General features: G+C 39.2%; 1 protein-coding gene across 3 annotated transcripts in view; it reads left to right on the top strand.

The window, feature by feature from the left end:
* Window positions 1-18,583, top strand: part of Atrnl1 (attractin like 1) — a 752,002-nt gene that overhangs the window by 89,134 nt on the left and 644,285 nt on the right. For 2 of the 3 annotated variants that reach the window (XM_004659313.2, XM_045148305.1), the window contains exon 8: window positions 390-645. In XM_004659313.2, the coding sequence (XP_004659370.2) occupies window positions 390-645 (256 nt within the window). Of the gene's footprint in view, window positions 1-389; window positions 646-7,294; window positions 7,346-18,583 lie in introns of those variants that run through there. The other variant, XM_045148313.1, reaches the window with a different exon arrangement.

Raw genomic sequence — 18,583 nt, 5'->3', positions numbered from 1 at the left:
CTACTGCATCCCAAATTTTATCTTATTTTTTTATCCTGAATTTTAAGTCTCATTAGTTCATTGTAATTTCTATTTTCACAACATTGCTTCAATGTTTTATTCTTATATGATAATTAAAAATATAACTAATTGACCACATAATGAAATCATTTAAAATAAAAGTCAGTGGTATAACTTTTTAAAAGCATAAATATGTTAACTCTTTTGTATGTAAAACATTAGCTCTAATTAGTCCATTCCCATTTGACTTTTGACAGCAAAGAACTATGCTTTATGAATGTTTGAACAATTACTAAAATATAGTACTTAAGTATACTTTAATATTGAAATGATGTATGTTGCTAAGAAAGAACTATTTTCTTTACTAATATGTGTATTTTAACTTGCAGGAAAACATCTTTATGTATGGAGGCAGAATTGAAACAAGTGATGGCAATGTCACAGATGAATTATGGGTTTTTAACATACCTAGTCAGTCATGGAGTACAAAATCTCCCACTGTCCTTGGACATGGTCAGCAGTATGCTGTGGAGGGACATTCAGCACATATTATGGAGTTGGATAGTAGAGATGTTGTCATGATCGTAATATTTGGATATTCTGCAATATATGGTTATACAAGCAGCATACAGGAATACCATATCTGTGAGTTTCTTTAAAAATGTAATTTCTTTGTTGGTTGAGTACATTCTGATTTTTAATAAACTCTTCATATGAATTTAGTCAAAATGGTGAGTTATTTTAGGTGGAAATGCAAGACAAGGATTAATGATTTGTAATGCAAGCTTTTTGATTATGTTAGATTTTGTTCTTGAATATGTAGGTTTATTTCCTTAGCTGAATGACAGGGAATGTTGCATAGTATTCGTTTATTCAGAATTTACAAATATTTTGAAATATAAGAAATTCCAGTAGATGGTGCCATTTGCTTGGATTATACTTATGAGCCAAGGGCTGAAATTAACCCAGTCTCTTTATCATGCATTGTATGATTTCAGGCTTTTTCACTAAAACAATTCATTGGGAACTTTAACATGTGAACCCACTATAATTTGGCTGCGTTCTCACCACGTTACCCTCTTTTGTCCGCTCTCCCCAGACCCCATCCTATTGAGGACCCTCCTCTTTTAAGGTAGTCCTTCCTCTGTTTCGCTGTCTCATTCCTTTCGTCTTCCTCCATCTGCTATGTCTAAATGTTGATGGGCTCAGAACATTGTAGATCTTGTGGGAGCCACCAGTAGGCTCAGGGGACGTTGCAGAAGAGTGGGGTTGGAAAGAATGTAAGAGCCACAGGGAGGGAAGGCATATTTGGGGCACTGCCTTTCCAACCCAAACCAACTGATACATTTATAACCCACAGTGATTATAGAGTTTTCATTTTCATACATTCTCTTCCTGATCTTATTTCTGTATCTCATTGCTCCTCTGAAATAAGTTTCCCAAGGAGAGACTGTTGGCTTCCCCAAAAGATCATTGGTATTAGAGGTGGTTTGGACATGTACATATGATTTTTTTGTACTGTGATTCTTTCTCCTTGGTACTTTTTTTCATTCTTTATAACATTTTCAAGCACTGATAATCTTTTTGTTATTTTTCATTTGTCTACAAACATGTGCCCTGTGGTTGCTACTTTAGTTTAAGAACATACTCCATTTCTGCTCTTGGCTCTTATGTGTACCAAAATATGACTATGTCGAGTTCATGGGCAGTGTCTGAGACATCTCAGTGGCTCTGTGTGTGTGTGTGTGTGTGTGCGCGCACGCGCGCACATGTGCATATGAGCACATGCATGCACACTCATGTGAATAGAGGAATATGCCCCTTTATTGTCTTCCCTGTAGTCATTTAAGTGACAGCAGTTTTATTTCCATGTCCCCTTGATAGGTATGTTGAAAGTGAGTTGTGTAGCCTTCCTACTTTTTGTTGCCATTTCCACACCCTTTTCAATATTTCTCCTGTAAATCTCCTGGCTTTGAGTCTTATGATGTCTGACACTCATTTTATCACCCTACTTTCTTGAACTCAATATTTTTTTGAAAGATTTTATGATCTATTTATTAGAGACAAGGGGGGGGGAAGAGAAAGATAGATAGGTAAAGAGAAGGAGGGAGAGAATGGGCATAGTAGGGCCTCTAGTCGCTGTGAATGAACTCCAGATGCATGCGCCACCATGTGCATCTGGCTTATGTGGGACCTGGTGATTCGAACCTGGGTTCTTAGGCTTCGCAAGCATGTACCTTAACTGCTAAGCCATCTCTTCAGTCCTCAAACTCATTCTTTTGAGCCCCAGATGACCACTTGTTTTTTTCTTGAGTATAGCTTTCAGCTTACTCTCACTCTGTTCAGCATATATCAGAAAATATAATTTTTACTTAAATTTTAATTTTCACATAACTACCTCACAGTGCTTGGCTTCTTAACATTTTGATCTGTCTATCAAAGATCTTATTTTCCATCCTTCTTAACCTCTCTCCTTGCCATTCTCCTGACTTAGCTGTTCTTGTACTTGCAACAAGTCCCATCGATTCTAGGTCAGATATCTGTTTTGTTTTTTTTTTTTCTCTCTTTGATGATGGAATTTTTTTTTTAAATTATTAGTTTTCTTTTCAGTAAATACAGGCAGTTTGGTACCATTATTTAGGCTCATGTGTGATCTACCCCCTCCCATTAGACCCTCCTTGTTAATGAAAATGGGTCTTGCATTGTGGAGTTAGCCCCCAGTTATTGGTATGATAAATGTCTCTGCAAATCATGACCCAACATGTGACTCTGACATTCTTTCCGCCCCCTCTTCCGCAAGATTTCCCTGAGCCATGTTGGGTTCATTTTTGGTCTGCTTCAGTGCTGAGGTGTTGGGGGCCTCTGAGGCTCTGGCTCTCTGATTTGGTAGGAGTTGATTTTTCTCTGCGTTGCTCTCCTTCCCCTTTGTGCTGGTATCCAGTTCACAGGAAAACATCACCCTTGCTTATTTCACCAGTTGTCCTTAGTTTCAGTTGGGCCCCTTTTGAGGTATGTTGGGGCAGCTCTCTCCTTAGGATCTGCATCTATGATGATGGAATTTTGATGGACCCAGTATTGTACAGATTTTGTGCCAGTAACTTCATTTGTCATGAATGCAGCGGCCATTCTATGTCCAGAAAACATCCTCTGGCTCTTATATTCTCTTGCTTCCTCTTCCGCCCTGTTCCCCAAGCCTTGGAGGCGGGGTGGTGCCGAGTCTCATTTGGTGCTGAGCCCTCAACAGTCGCTGCTCAGCACTTGGGTGAATTGTGAGTCCCCTCAGTAGGCAGTGCCACCTGCAAAATGAAGCTTCTCTGACCAAAGGAGAGAGCAGTGTTAATCTGTGTGCATCACCATAAATATTTAGAGGGCAATTTAATGAGCACAGCATATCCATTTATTCAAACAATAGTGGTAGCTTTCCACCTAGGGTCTCTGACCTCCCCAGCCACAGACTTCTGACTAGATCAGCACCATGTTTCAAATATCTTACTTTTCAGCTTCACTGATCTGTTTTGCTCATTTCATTACATTACTGATACTTCTGATAATTCTTGGACCTTTCCAGAGTCTTTAGTCCAGTTAGCTTTTTGTCACGTTTCCCATTGTCTCTCATTGTCGTGCCCATGCTTCTACCTGCTCCCAGATAGAAGTTCATAAACACCGATCTCAAGTCACCTTTAGTCGTGTGTGTGTGTGTGTGTGTGTGCATGTGCAATAGCTATCAGTCTAGATTGTTCTCTCCTAACAAATTATTCCATAAATGTTTCTCCTCACACATAGCCTCATTTCTTGTTTACTGAGAAAATGGCAGCAATCAGAAGAGAAATAATCATGCAAGCGTGGCGGAGAGTCACGGCTAAGGACGCAGGGCTACGTTGGATGAGCTCACTTACATGCTACATACATTATGAATGTAACTTATGCTAATAGTGAAGCAAAGAAGGTGGTTATTCTAATTTTTGAGATGGACCACAAACTTTTAAGCAACAATGATAAGTTTTGTATATAGAAAAGCTGTTTTGCTTTCTCATTTTGGTTTTATTATAGTGTTAAGGGAATGTCTTAGGGAAATTTTCTTTGTGGCCCCATTTTCTTTTCTTTTTTTTTTTAATTTTTATATCATGGGACTGAATATATGTATAACATGTAATCTGCTGTATTGGTTACATTGTTTAGGCCTTCTATAACTTGTTTTGTATTTTGTTCTACTTTTATTTTGATTTCTCTGAAAGTTGAACTAAAGTCTTAACATGTTAGTCTATTTCTACATACTTCCCATTGTATATTTGGGAATTTATGCCTTATGGAAGTTTCTGTGATAGATACTAATACTATTGTGCATATTTATCATAAATTATGTCCTTTAACACTGAAGTTACTTGCTTGTTGAATGTTTCCTGATCTAAATTCTAGCTTGTCTGGTATGAACACTATCACACTCCTCATATAAGTACTCCGATTCCTGGTATGTTCTTGTTCATCTTTTGTTATTACTGTCACTCTTTCTGTTTCAGAACCCTTGTTTTAAAGCTTTACTCTTGTATAGGAGAAAGTTAGATTTTACCCTGGTTTTAGTTTTTTAAATATGTTTTAAAGTCATCAGTTCCTTTCCATTTTTGTTTTTGATTATAATTTTTCTCATGTATAGCTTCTTCATTTAAAAATTTGTTTATTTATTTATTTGAGAGTGACAGACAGAGAGAGGAAGAGGCAGACAGAGAGAGAGAATGGGCGTGCCAGGGCCTCCAGCCACTGCAAACGAACTCCAGACGCGTGCGCCCCCTTGTGCATCTGGCTAACGTGGGTCCTGGGGAGTCAAGTCTTGAACTGGGGTCCTTCACAGGCAAGCACTTAACCACTAAGCCATCTCTCCAGCCCATTTTTCATGGAACAGAGTATGGTAATTTTTGAGATCTGCCAGTCATTAGCTTCCACTCTCCCTTTTGTCTCGCATCCTCCAGTGTGATTTGTGGCTTCTTCTACATGGCTCCATTGCTTTCACTTGATTTTTACACATTCACATAGTTTGGAGTTTGAGGGGACTTTTTTTTTTTTTTAATTCTCCTAGTTTTTGTGGAAATAAATTTTTCTTTCCACTACCTCCCTAATGTTTTTAACAATATGTTTTATTTATTTATTTATTGAGAGAGAAAAAGGTAGAGTGTGTGTGTGTTTGGTGTGTGAGAGTGAGACGGAGAGAGAGAGATTGAGAATGGGCGCGCCAGGGTCTCCAGCCACTGCAAACGAACTCCAGACGTGTGCATCACCTTGTGCATCTATGTGGCTTACGTGGGTCCTGGAGAGTCAAACCAGGATCCTTTGGCTTTGGAGCAAATGCCTTAACCTCTAAGCCATCTCTCCAACCCAGTGTAGGTTGTTAGCTGATAAATGTATTGGCCAGTAGATTTTTATTTTCAATTTTGAATAGTCTCATTGCAACAATCATTTGGTAAATTAAAAAATTCTATATTGAATTTCTTTTGGCCTATTCTATAACCAAATGCCATTTCTAAATAAATTTATTGACAATAGTTTTGGAGTTGCACTTTGTTTTGCTGGTTGCGTGGTATGTCTGGTATACTTCAGAATGTAGCAGGAAGAGTCATGACTTACGAGTTTTATAGAAATAATATATGAGTCATGAGAAAATTTTAAATTCTATGGGTATTTTAGTTCATAATAAAATCCGTCAACTTTTCTTTAAAATTACAATCATCAGATCTGTTACCTTATTCTGAGCGCACTTTGAGGAGCTGCTTTATTGTTGAAAGTATTTGGTGTCAAAATTTAAGTACTTTCAGTTTGAAACCACAAACAAAGAAAAGAATGTGAAACAATGAGTAAGTACAGCTTAAAGATGTCAGAAAAATGTTACCCCACCACAGGAAAGTGCTGCCTCAGAGGATGATGCTGTACTCACAATGGCTGCTTCACGTATAAGTAGGGACATAATTGACCCTCTTAATTGTAAAGTAAATGCTTTCACCTCAATAGAGAGAAGTTTCCCTCCTCTCTGCGTTGGTGTAATTACTACATTGTGATGGTGTTAGTTTAGGATCTTTTTCCTGACTTTTTAAATTACCTACATGTAGGTTGGATTTACTAAGAGTATCTTTATGTGTTTAAGGCTATGAGAAAACTAAGGACATACATGTTTCGTATTAAAGCCAGCATTGTAGGTTTGAAATGGGTGAGGATGAATGGCAGAGGGAAAGGATTGGACTCTGGAGCACACCAGTAATAAGAGCTGAGGAAGGAATGTGGGAGGTGTTGAGAGCTAGGAGCCAAGTCAGGAACGAGTATTAAGGAGAGGAATGAGCTGTGCCCAGTACTGTTACTACGTCGGGCGAGGTGATGACTAAGATTGACTATGAAATTTAGCACTGTGCAGCCACCAGGGATCTTGGCAAGATCAGTTTTTGTGTAGAGGTCTGGGAATGCCTGACAGGACAGGACTCAGCAGGGAATGAGAGGCGTGGAACTGGAAATGATAGGTGGAACCAAATAAGAAAACAAGAAGTAGGTAAAAGCTGGCAGGACATGTAGGATGCTTTTAGGTTGGAGTTTTCACAGAAGCATGCTATGACACAAGGATTCAAGGGTAGAACTCTAAGAAACTATATGTAGCCTTATTAGATGAGCTAAGAAGTAATGCAGAAATTAGAAGGGAGTTTTGAAGGGTCTGTACACAGCACTACAGCAGTGATGAGCCTTTTCCCTGGCATTGAAATTACCTTATCTCATTAAACTTCCAATTAGCTGGTGAGCCCTGTAGACTGTTTCTCCAAGATCCATTCATCCTTTAGATGAAGGTGTGTTTCATTCAAAGTGGTTTGAGTTAGATGAAAGTGTGTATAGTCGTATAAAAACAGAACAACTAAAGAGATTGAGAAAGAATCACAAATAAATAGACTTGGGAACATTTTTCATAAGAACACCTGTTGTGCATCTTCAAAAAGTGATTTTAATTATGAAGTTCTAAGGAGTGACAGTGACCACCAAGCTTCATGTGCCAAATTCTCCTTGTGAAAATAAGGAAGATGTATAATGAAGGGGTCAGTCGTGGAAAAGTCTTCATATTCCCTTAAGGTAGAGGTGCCTTTGACATCATATATAGATGCAAAGACTTTCTGTTAATTCTCAGCTGGATATAGTGCCTTTTTCATTTTCTCGAGGGAGTTTTGTTTTCCTCCATATTCCTTTGTTACTTTGTATGTGAATAATATATATGCTACCTGCTTTCAACACCCCTCCCCCAAATCCTGTTGAAATGTAATCTCCATTTTTATAGAATTAAGAGGCAGACAAACCAGAGATCCAGAGATGCAGAGGCTCCCAGCACATCATCACTGAAGTGGACCTAAAATGAACCCAACATGGCTCCGAGAAATTTGCAGAAGAGTGGGTGGGAAGATTGTTAGAGCCACATGTTGGGGCATTATGCACAGAGACATTGCCTCTTCCCCATAACTGATGGCTACCCCCACAATGCATGACCCACATTCCCCAACGAGGAGGGTCCCTGCAGAGGGGGGAGGACAGGGAGGAGGCTGACTGTACACACAACTGTGTACATAACTAATAAAAAGACATACATGGTAAACCAAAGAAAAAAAGGTTGAGCCTTATGGGAGGTTTTATGTCATCACGACTCCTCCAAGGTCTTATGTAAGGGCCAGGGAAGCTAGCTTACACTCCATTTTCCTCTTCTGTTCTTTCTGTCGTGTGAGGACACAAACAAGGTGCCATCTTGAAGCAGAGAGACTAACCCTCACCAGACACCAAAGCCTCACTGCTGTGAACTTGACCTCAGCCTCCTGAACTGTGAGAAATAAACTTCATTCGTGAATTACCCAGTTTGTGGTATTTTGTTATAGCATCACAAATAGACTCATTTCACATATGCTGCTTTTATGGGCTTTCCTTTTGCACTTATGTTTATTTTCTAAGAAGTCAATTTTAGGGAAGAAATTCTGTAGTGTACTTCTACAGGAGTACACTTTGGTAAAGCATCATGAAATGCTTAATATTGTGAGTGGATGAGAACAAGCACAGACTCCTTAAATACGAACCTACGTTTCTTGGCTGTTTCTTGTCATATACAGGCCCAATATCTTACCACGTGTGCCTCACGCATTGTTCTCTTTCTAGTGGTAATTCGGAAGCACTGTGACAATGTGCCTGTGACTTCCAGACCCTCCTTGCCCTCTTTCCCCCACTACTGAGTCTTTTGGCTTCCAGTTGGGATCAGCCAGCATGGGGTGCCACTGGTAGATCTGAAGGTCAGAAATGAGTGAGGGTGAAAGATTTTCTTCCTTGTGCTTCCTCTCTCCTGGGTTAGCTTGTTAGTTGGGCTACTCTGCTTAGCTAGGCTGAACTCTCCAGTGTCCTTTCCTCTGTACAGCTATTCTTTGTAAGGGTGAATTTTAGAAAGTACACCCTCCTCTTGCATGTGTGTGTGCGTGTGTCTGTGCATGCGTGTGTGTCTGCATGCATGCATGCATGTGCACCATTTGTATATGTGTGTGTGTGTGTACCTGTTCATGTATGAGTATGACTTGCCCATGTCATTGGCCCATTTGTCGAGGTCAGAGGACAACTTCAGGCGTTGGTCCTTGACTGGCCCCTTGTTTTAGGCAGAGGTGTCTTGTGTTCATCTCTGCATGCATCAGGCTAGCCAGCTCACAGGCATCTGGGAAAGTCTCCTGTCTCTGCCGTCCTTGTCTGGTCCACACGCTGTGATTACAGACAGCGACCACAGTGGCTGGCACGTATGTGGGCCCAGCCCTCTGCACTCAGGTACTCAGGCTTTATGCATGGCAAGCACAGATCTCCCCAGCCCTCCTCTTGCTTTTGAAAGACCAGAAGGGTTTGTTGGATCCAGTTTTTTTTTTTTTTTTTATAGCTTCTGTTCTAAGAGGATTTGTAATTATCTCATAAATTTTATTGTTTCTTGAAAGCTTTCCAAAGATCAAGGAACATTTACTTACGAATATAAATATTTTATATGATTATAAAATATTCTGCCTAGCAGGCAGGGATGTAGCTTAGTTGGTAGAGTGTTTATCTAGCATGCCCAAGGCCCAGGGGCTAGTCCTTGGTATGACATAAGTTGGGCATGTTGGTACACTCAGTAGGGAAGGCAGCAGCTGAGAGCAGAGACAGGGAGATCAGAAGTTCCACGTCGTCCTCAGGTATGTAGTGAGTCAGAGGCCTGTGACACAAGTGATCCGACCACCAAAAAATTGTCTCTAATTACCAGATTGGTTTGTTGGACCTTTTATAAATCTTAGGTGCACTGTGACATGTTTGTGTTATTGTTTTCACTGTTTTGCTTGGAGTATTTTGCCATTTCTTACTCTTATGAATGAATCTGATCCTCATCAGTCATCTCAAATTATTCTAAGAAAAATTAACAAAATGGGGTACAGTGGTCATTTCCATTTTCTTACTGCATTTATTTATCACTTTTAAAGAAGGCCTGAAAGAAGCCTTTTTTGGAGCCATCTCCACTTTCTTTAGCTTTTATTGACCACAGTTAAGACTTTAAAGATACTCGTTTTCTGCCCATAATGGTAAGGAGACATTGACTGAGGAAGATCTTTCTTTCTTTTTTTTTTTTAAAATTTTTGGTTTATTTTTATTTATTTATTTGAGAGCGACAGAGAAAGAGGCAGAGAGAGAGAGAGAGAGAGAGAGAGAGAGGGGGAGGGAGGGAGGGAGGGAGGGAGGGAGGGAGGGAGGAGGGGGAGGGAGAGAATGGGCACACCAGGGCATCCAGCCACTGTAAACGAACTCCAGATGTGTGCGCCCCCTTGTGCATCTGGCTAATGTGGGTCCTGAGGAATTGAGCCTTGAACCGGGGTCCTTGGCATCACAGGCAAGCACTTAACCACTTAGCCATCTCTCCAGCCCATGAAGAAGATCTTTCATATTTGTTAGGAAGTAGAAGATTAGATGCAGGAGACAGATAGCAATACGCTAGACCTAATCACGTTGTAGTGATTCAGTGAAGTTAAAGAGTGAAAATTCTGGAGGTTTTGTCCTACACAAATAACGATAAATCACGATGACAAGGGGAAAAATACTGATAGAGATGACATGTAAAATTATATTTTTTAGACCTGTGCAAATAATATCAAAGTTTAGAAGAAATGGATAATTAAAAAATATATTTGAAAGTGCACGCATGAGAGAGAAAGATAGAGTTAGAGATAGAGAGAGGGAGAGAGAGAATGGGCATGCCCGGGCCTCTAACCAAAGCAAATGTGCTCCTGACACATGCCCACTTGGTGCGACTGACTTTCCGTGGGTCCTGAGGAATCGAATCGAGCCTGGGTCCTTTTGCTTTGTAGGCAAATGCCTTAACCACTAAGCCATCTTTCCAGCCTTGGATCATTTTTCAGAAAATAATTTTTCCTAATTGAAGTCAGAAAAGATAGAAGGTTTACATCAAGCAGTTTCCATGGAAAAAGCAGAGGAAACCTAGATGTCTGAGGTCAGGAAATGTTTGATAGCAAGTAGTCCTCAGACTATGTACATTGTTACTGGAGAAAATACATGGAAAAACTTTAAAATTTGTTTTATAAGAGAGTAAAAACAATATTAGTACCTAAACTCAATAGTTATCTTAGAAATAGAAAATGACAGACGTATATGATTGAAATTAAACCTTTTCCTATTAAAAATTAACACAAAGTCCAAACATTCAACACAATTAGAAAAGAAAACACCATGATTAAGAGGAATATATGATACTTACAAAATACATTCACAAAATTCCCTATATTAGTAGATATAAAGAGAGAAATTACGATTATGTTCATGGGTGTTAAGAATAACATTTTCAGTGAAAACTAGAAAGTAGGAAAGACTGACTATTTGAACACAGTAAGTACATAATTTCAATAGCAATGCCAGCTTCATACACTTAATGGGCAATCAAGGATTTTTGCTATGGTTTATATCTAAACAAGAATGCCCACTATTTCTAGTATAAAGAATGTTGTTCCATGTGTTATATATTTTGCTAAGGGAAAATAAATATGCCTGCTTATTTGAGAAAAATAGATCATAGGAAGAATAAGTCAGAAGACATGGCATTGGCTATTTACAAGGGAAATTGGTGAGTAGTGTGGAAAAAGATGAAAGTATATTTCTGAGTTTAATAAAATCCACTTCTATTTAAGCAAATGGATCTTTAGAAGCGTATTGCCTGTTTGTATTTAAGAAGGGAAACTAATATAACGACACTGAACAAATGAACCCAACTGTTTTAAATGAATGACCTAATCATGTTGAACAGGAAAGGAAAGGATCCGCATGATTTCTGAAGGTTTTTTGTTGACGAGTGTCTTTCGAAGTTTTTGGTGATGTAGTTCTGAAATTACTTCAGGCATGTTGTTAGATGGAAAATGAGTAGATGTGTTGATGCTGATGGGAATCAAGATCTTCAGCGTGGAAGACACAAAATGGCAAGGAAGACTTCTTTCCTGGGGGATTGGAATTGGGAATATTGAGACAAGCTTATGACTGTATACACAGCACATAAATGCACAGTTCTATGACAGAGGTCTAAGCATAGATTCTTCTATGAGGGTCTGGTAGGTAGGATATTCCAGTCGTAGCACAAAAGGCGTGTGTCTTCTCTGATCATGCTTCTAATATTCCTCATGAAAAGAAGGCAGGACCTTATGGAACAACTGCAGAACCTAGGACTATTCGGGAAAGTAAAGACACAACTGGCACCTTTTCAAGTTGATCATGTGCTCAGACAATAACGAGTCATGTAAGCAGACCACAGGTGTCATCTTGAGGTAACCCAGTGGTAAAATCTGGGACATTGAACATCAGAATAATTTAGGAAGCTCAAGAATTACAAATTATTGAACAAGGAGCCCATGAGCTTACTGTGAGTAGACATGCAGACACGAAAAAGAAGCCTCATATTTTTTAATGCTTTTGATTGGAGAGGGGGAGGGGAGAGGGAGGGAATGAATTGGTGTGCTGGTGCATTTGAACTCCCTATGCTTGCACCACCTAGTGGGCATGTGCGACCTTGTGCTTGCCTCACCTTTATGAATCTGGCTTATGTGGGATCTGAAGAGTTGAACATGGGTCCTTAGGCTTTGCAGGCAAGTACCTTAACTGCTAAGCCAACTCTCTAGCCCAAGCCTCATATTTTTAAAATGTTTTATTTATTTGAGAGAAAGGTAGGGAGAAGGAGAGAGAGTAAGAGGGAGGGGGAGAAGAATAGAGAATGGGAGAGAATGGGCATGCCAGGGCCTCTAACCACTGAAAACCAATTCTAGATGCATGTGCCATCTTGTGCCTGTGGCTTATGTAGGTAATAGGGAATCAAAACTGGGTCCTTATGCTTTGCAGATAAGCACCTTAACTTCTAAGCCATCTCTCCAGATCAAGAAGCCTCATATTTTAAAACCTGTATTACTGTAGCTGAGCAATCATCAATTTTATCAATTATAATAAACATTGATCTGGGAAAGAATCACCAGCAGATGCTGTGGGTAGGGGAGGCAGTGGGATGAATATTTAATAAGGTGTGCAAGGAATTTAAAAACTGTCTTTTTCAACTGGTGCCAAAGAAGATCCCAGTTATTTAATTGAAAAATCTTTGCTTGATAAGGGTTAACACCCCAAACTGTGCCTCTGGATATGGTACCTGCACAAAGAAACATGGTTCTGCAAACTTACTCATCAGAGGTTCAGTTAGCAAATTCTTATGATTAGATGGTTGCTATTTCATCTGCCTTAGGTAGTGTGTACATGTATGAATATGCCCATGTACCAGAGTGAGGAGACAATCTAGAAAGTGGGGTGAATATTTATGAATCGTACATCCAAGTGGTTAGTCCAAAATATACAAAGAACTCAAAGAACTTAATAGCAGGAAAGCTTGATTAAAAGTGGACAACAGAAATAGACATTTCTCAAAAGAGACACACACGTGGCCAAAACATTGAAAATCTTTTTTCACTATCATTGGTGAAGTTCAAATTCAAATCACAATAGGACATTATATTACACCAGTTAGAATGTCTATTATAAAAAAGACAAAAGAATTCAAGTGTTGGCAAGGATGTAGCAGAAAGAGAACCTTTGTATAACTTTTTTTCTTTTTCTTTTTTTTTTTTTTTTTTGCAAAGGTGAATGGTAGGCTATGTTTATTTGGCTCATGACTGATAGGTTGCTGATTATTTGCTGATAGTATTTTATTTATTTATTTATTTTGGTTTTTTTGAGGTAGGGTCTCACTCTAGCCCAGGCTGACCTGGAATTCACTATGTAGTCTCAGGGTGGCCTTGAACTCACAGTGACCCTCCTACCTCTGCCTCCTGAGTGCTGGGATTAAAGGTGTGCTCCACCACTCCCAGCTTGTTGATAGTATTTTTTTAATTTAATTTTTATTTATTTGAGGGAGAGAAAGAAGCACATAAAGAGAGAGGGAGAGAATGGGCATGCTGGGGCCTCTAGCCTCTGCTCACGAACTCCAGATGCATGTGCTACTTTGTGTATCTGGTTTACATGGGTCCTGGGGAATTGAACTGAGGTCTTTTGTTGTTACAGGCAAGTGCCTTAACCACTAAGCCATCTCTCCAGCCCTCTTGATAGTATTTCTCCTGGGAAGATAGCTTTTGATTGGGAATGTGTAACCTCAATCTAATCACAAAGCAATACCACACAATTGGCAAATGAAGAACATATTTGGAAAAGGAAAGGTCATTATTCGTTTAAATGTTAGTATCTCAGGAGACAAAGGTTAGGAAATTCTAGCTTAAAAAAACATGTCAAGAGAATGAATGCTGACAGTTGGCATTCACCACAGTGACAACAAATCAATGGCAGCTGGTCTCAGATTTAGTTTTATTATACTGGACAAAAATCTGTATGAAGGGCATTGATTCAAATATGTATGTGTATTAAAATATAATTGATCCAGGAGTGGTGGCACATGCCTTTAAACCCAGCACTCGGGATGCAGATGTAGGAGGATTGCTGTGACTTTGAGGCCAGTCTGAGAGTACATAGTGAATTCCAGGTCAAACTGGGCTAGAGTGAGACCGTACCTTGGGAAAAAGGAAAATACACAAATGACCCAAAAAACCCTTAACTAAGATTTAATTATCTTGAAGTTATATAAAACTTTTTTTTTTTTTTTTTTACAAAACTTAAACCAAAACTTTAGGGGTTTTGGGAATAATGTCTATAATGTGGGGAGAGAGGAGAAAAAGGAGAAAGAGAGAAAGAAAGAGGAGGGGAGGAGGGAGGAGAGAATTAATGATTAGTGAATCGGAGTGACAGGTATATTAGAGTTGTCTGGCTATTGTAGTAATTTATTTAGCCCTTTGAAACTATGTGCAAAAGTGCTAAAAAAAGAAGTATATGTATGCTTTTACACATTTGATTATATAGAATACATATTTACATGAAAATTATATAAATTCCTGTGAACTTGCTGTGATAGTAAGGGAAACACGAGTTTGTGGCTTTTTTTTTTTTGCTGCACTTAGAATTATAGTTGTTAGTGAATCTAGAAATCTCACAGAGGAATTATGTTGGTCATTTTACTAACTTCGTTCATAAAGCCATTTGGGGCCAGCCCTGAGGGAAATTATTTTCCTTTAGGTTAGCAATACCTCATAAACTTTCTAAGACTCTAAATGTGAGTCTCAAGGTGGACATAATACTAATGTTTTTCTCTACTTTTCTTCATGCTGTTAGGTTCAGTATTTGGATAAATATTCTTAATGCCATTTTATGGTAACTTCTTTTCCCTTGATGTGAAAATCCTTAGATTTAAAAAAAAAAAAACCTCATCATACATATATACTTAATCTAAGTAGAATTGAGTAGATAAAATCACATTTACATTGGTGGAAGATCTGTACAAAATGTCCTTAAAAAGCAAAACAAGACAGCCCTCTTAACAATTCCTATCCCCATGAAAACCATGGGCTGTAAAAATAAAGCAGTGTGTTAGTTTTTTTTTTTTTTTCATTTTTTCACAGTTATTTCCATCTACAGTCTGAAAGAGGTAGATTTATCTGTAACACCCGAGACTTGAGTTGCGATAACCAGGTGTGTAATAAAGGTGGCTACATATGTAGCTAAAACATACTGGTCTCTTGGGCTGGAGAGATGGCTTAGCGGTTAAGCGCTTGCCTGTGAAGCCTAAGGACCCCGGTTCGAGGACTCATGTTAGCCAGATGCAAAAGGGGGTGTACACATCTGTAGTTTGTTTGCAGTGGCTGGAGGCCCTGGTGTACCCATTCTCTCTCGTTCTCTCTCTGTTGCTCTCAAAAAAAAAAACAACAAAAACAAACAAACAAAAAAAAAAACCATACTGGTCTCAAGACCAAGAAATGCACTCCTCCAAGAGGCTGAAATGGTCCTTCTCAAAGATACGAGTTTTTGGCAGACCCCGGAGTCTACTTCTACTGTAAATAATATTCAGCAAGGTTGCATGATGGTGCAACAAATGCAGTGTAAGTGAATCCAGCACTTCAACCTTTTCTGGGCCAGCCTAGTAGTATTACAATGTTCTTAAAGATACAGGGCGTGCTACAAAGCTGCAACACTGAGCTGGCGAGGTGATCACTTTAAGGGAGGATGTCCTTCTTAGGTCCCAGTTGTTTTTATTCACAGGGTAATAATAGGAGGAGAGATTCTGAATGCAGCCCAGACAGAATCCATATTCTCTGTTCACCTAGCTGAAGACTTGTGTAAAGCTGAAAGCAGTGGTCCAAGCACTGTCGATCACATTGCTTTATAAAGCCCTCCAAAATATGCAGCAAGCCCAAGATTTAGGCTTTCACACGGGACAAGCACCACAAAAATGTAGTGGGCTACATACGTGGCTTGACACGATGTTAAGAGCTGTGTGGCCAGCAGACTTCTAAATTGTGATTATTAGTAGTGATTTCAAGGTAGATTACATTTCTAATATATACCATCATTTTTGAGGAAGTGAGTTCAGTGTCATTTAATAGCTGAAGGAGAGTATTTATAAGAAGCTGTTGGAGGGTGTTCACCTCTCTTCTATGTGGATTTCTTTTCCTCCCCTCTCTGGCCCCTTGATTAACATGACTGACGAGAAAAGCTTAGATACATATAGTCCTGCACTACAGGTGTATTTAGTATCTATTGGCTAATTTGATTTTCTCAACCCTGTTTCCCCCATGAATGTGACAGGAGTTACAAATAAAACTTTAAAAATGTTTTTTCTATTTATATGAGGGGGAGGAGGCAGAGATAGAATGGGAATTCTGGGGTTTCTAGCCACTTCAAACATACTGCAGACACATGTGTCTGTCACCTTGTCCATCTGGCTTTGTGTGGGTACTGATGAATGGAACCTGGGTCCTTTGGTTTTGCAGGCAAGCGCCTTAACTAACCACTAAGCAATCTCTACAGCTCAAATAAAACATTTAGCAAAGGGAAATGGAGTGTGTTCAGTCCAGAAAGAAACTTAACAAGCAGTCTGATAGGTTTGCTCAGTAGAATGTGCTGTTTCCATCCCAGTAGACTCTTCTTTTATAGAATATTTCAATGCAAATTTTACCAGGGACAGTAAAGACGTTCTAGCCATTTGCATAACTGAACCACATTCAACACTGAAAAAGATGATTAATTCAAAAGTTATGTGCTTAATTTCATGTTTCTCTAACTCAAAGAGTATAGAGATTCCTGCTGCCCCAGTAACAGAGAAAGGAGAGACTTGACAGCTCACGTCACAAGTCTTAACTACATAAATCCTCTTCCAAGTTATCTGAAAGTAAAAATGCTGGTCATAACGCTTTTACCTTGGAAAGTAAATATTTCAGGTCATGTGCATGTGTTATTTAAATTCACTAAATAAAGCTCAAAAAGCAGTTCTTTGCTGGCGTATATGCTTGGCCGGTGTTTTGTCACTGAGACATCCCTAGTGAGGCTGAGCCACAGAACTTTCACATAGTCAGAAGGCAGTGGAGAAGCTTTTGTCTGGTGGAAGCGACACAGGTTTCCCTTTGTCCTAAATTTAGAAAGGCTGCACACATGAGCAGCAGTCTCCCAAGAATCAGTGGCTTTCTTTGAAAAGGAGAGAATACATACCCAAATTGATTTTAAACACAAGCTACCAGCATCCTCTGCAATATCAGGCAGACTAGATTTCAAGTCTGGCAAAGTTGTAGCCTGAAACATTTAGCTTGTTTGTCCAGTGTTTTGCTTGTATATACTGTTGTTCACCAGTGATTTCTTATATATATACAAATATATACATATACATATATATATATAAAAGTTTTTTTAAATTAAAAAAATTTTGTTTATTTATTTATTTATTTGTTTGAGAGAAACAGACAGAGAAAGAAAGAGGGAGAGATTGACAGAGAAAGAGAATGAATGAACGTGTCAGGGCCTCCAGCCACTGCAAAGGAACTCCAGACGCATGTGCCCCCTTGTGGATCTGGCTAACATGGGTCCTGGGAAATTGAGCCTTGAACTGGGGTCCTTAGGCTGCAAAGGCAAGCGTTTAACCGCTACATCTCTCCAGCCCAAAAGATTTCTTTTTTAACAATATATTTTATTTATTTATTTGAGAGAGAAAGAGGGAGAGAGAATATACACGTACCAGGGCATCCAGCAAAGGAACTCCAGACGCCTGAGTCCCCTTGTGCATCTGGCTTACGTGGGTCCTGGAGAGTCAAGCCGGGATCCTTTAGCTTTGCAGGCAAATGCCTTAACTGTTAAGCCATCTCTTCAGCCCCACCAGTGACTTCTTTATATATATTCTTCCAGAACTTGAACTATAGTCAGGGCTGTGGCTATCACTATTTGTCAAGTGAATGGAGAAAGTTAATTTGAATTGCATGTGTGATGCTTGTTTCTGACCCAACTCTAGAGTCTTATTTTTTTTCTTGACATTTAAATGGGCCATTACACAACAATCATCTTGAATTTAAATAATATTAATTGGAGAGGCCAAGATGCTTGATGTTTTCAAATTTTTAGAATTACATAACCTGACTGACATAAAATAATTTTACCTACAGAGGTAATTTTTTTCTTTGTAAACTATGACTGTATAACTTCTTAAGCTCTTACTACATATTTTTCAAAATTGTGAAGTGAATTTTAAGTGCAAATTGGACATTGATTTTCAGCAAACTGGTAAGATCTGTAAGACCTATGTGGTGGGAATTAGAAAGTTTTTAAGGAGAATTGTTGTTTATCGTGAACTTTGCTGTATGATCATGTTTATTGGATATATTCCCATCGTGTTATCGTCTTATGTTCATTGTCCTCTGCTCCGTTCCTCTGTGAGGTTATTGGCAGTCACTGTGGGGTCATGAACACGTCTGTCAGTCTTTGTGGAGGGCACAGTGCCTCAGGGTGCTCCTTCCCACCCTCATATTCTTCCACTCCCTCATTAGGAGAGATTACTGTTTAAAAGTCTACAGTGGGGCTGGAGAGATGGCTTAGCGGTTAAGTGCTTGCCTGTGAAGCCTAAGGACCCCGGTTCGAGGCTCGGTTCCCCAGGTCCCACATTAGCCAGATGCACAAGGGGGTGTACGCGTCT

Source organism: Jaculus jaculus, chromosome 1 (genome assembly GCF_020740685.1).
Source record: "Jaculus jaculus isolate mJacJac1 chromosome 1, mJacJac1.mat.Y.cur, whole genome shotgun sequence".
NCBI classification, from domain to species: domain Eukaryota; kingdom Metazoa; phylum Chordata; class Mammalia; order Rodentia; family Dipodidae; genus Jaculus; species Jaculus jaculus.
The sequence above is the reverse complement of the archived record's forward strand: the minus strand, read 5'-3'. Positions and strand labels throughout refer to the sequence as shown.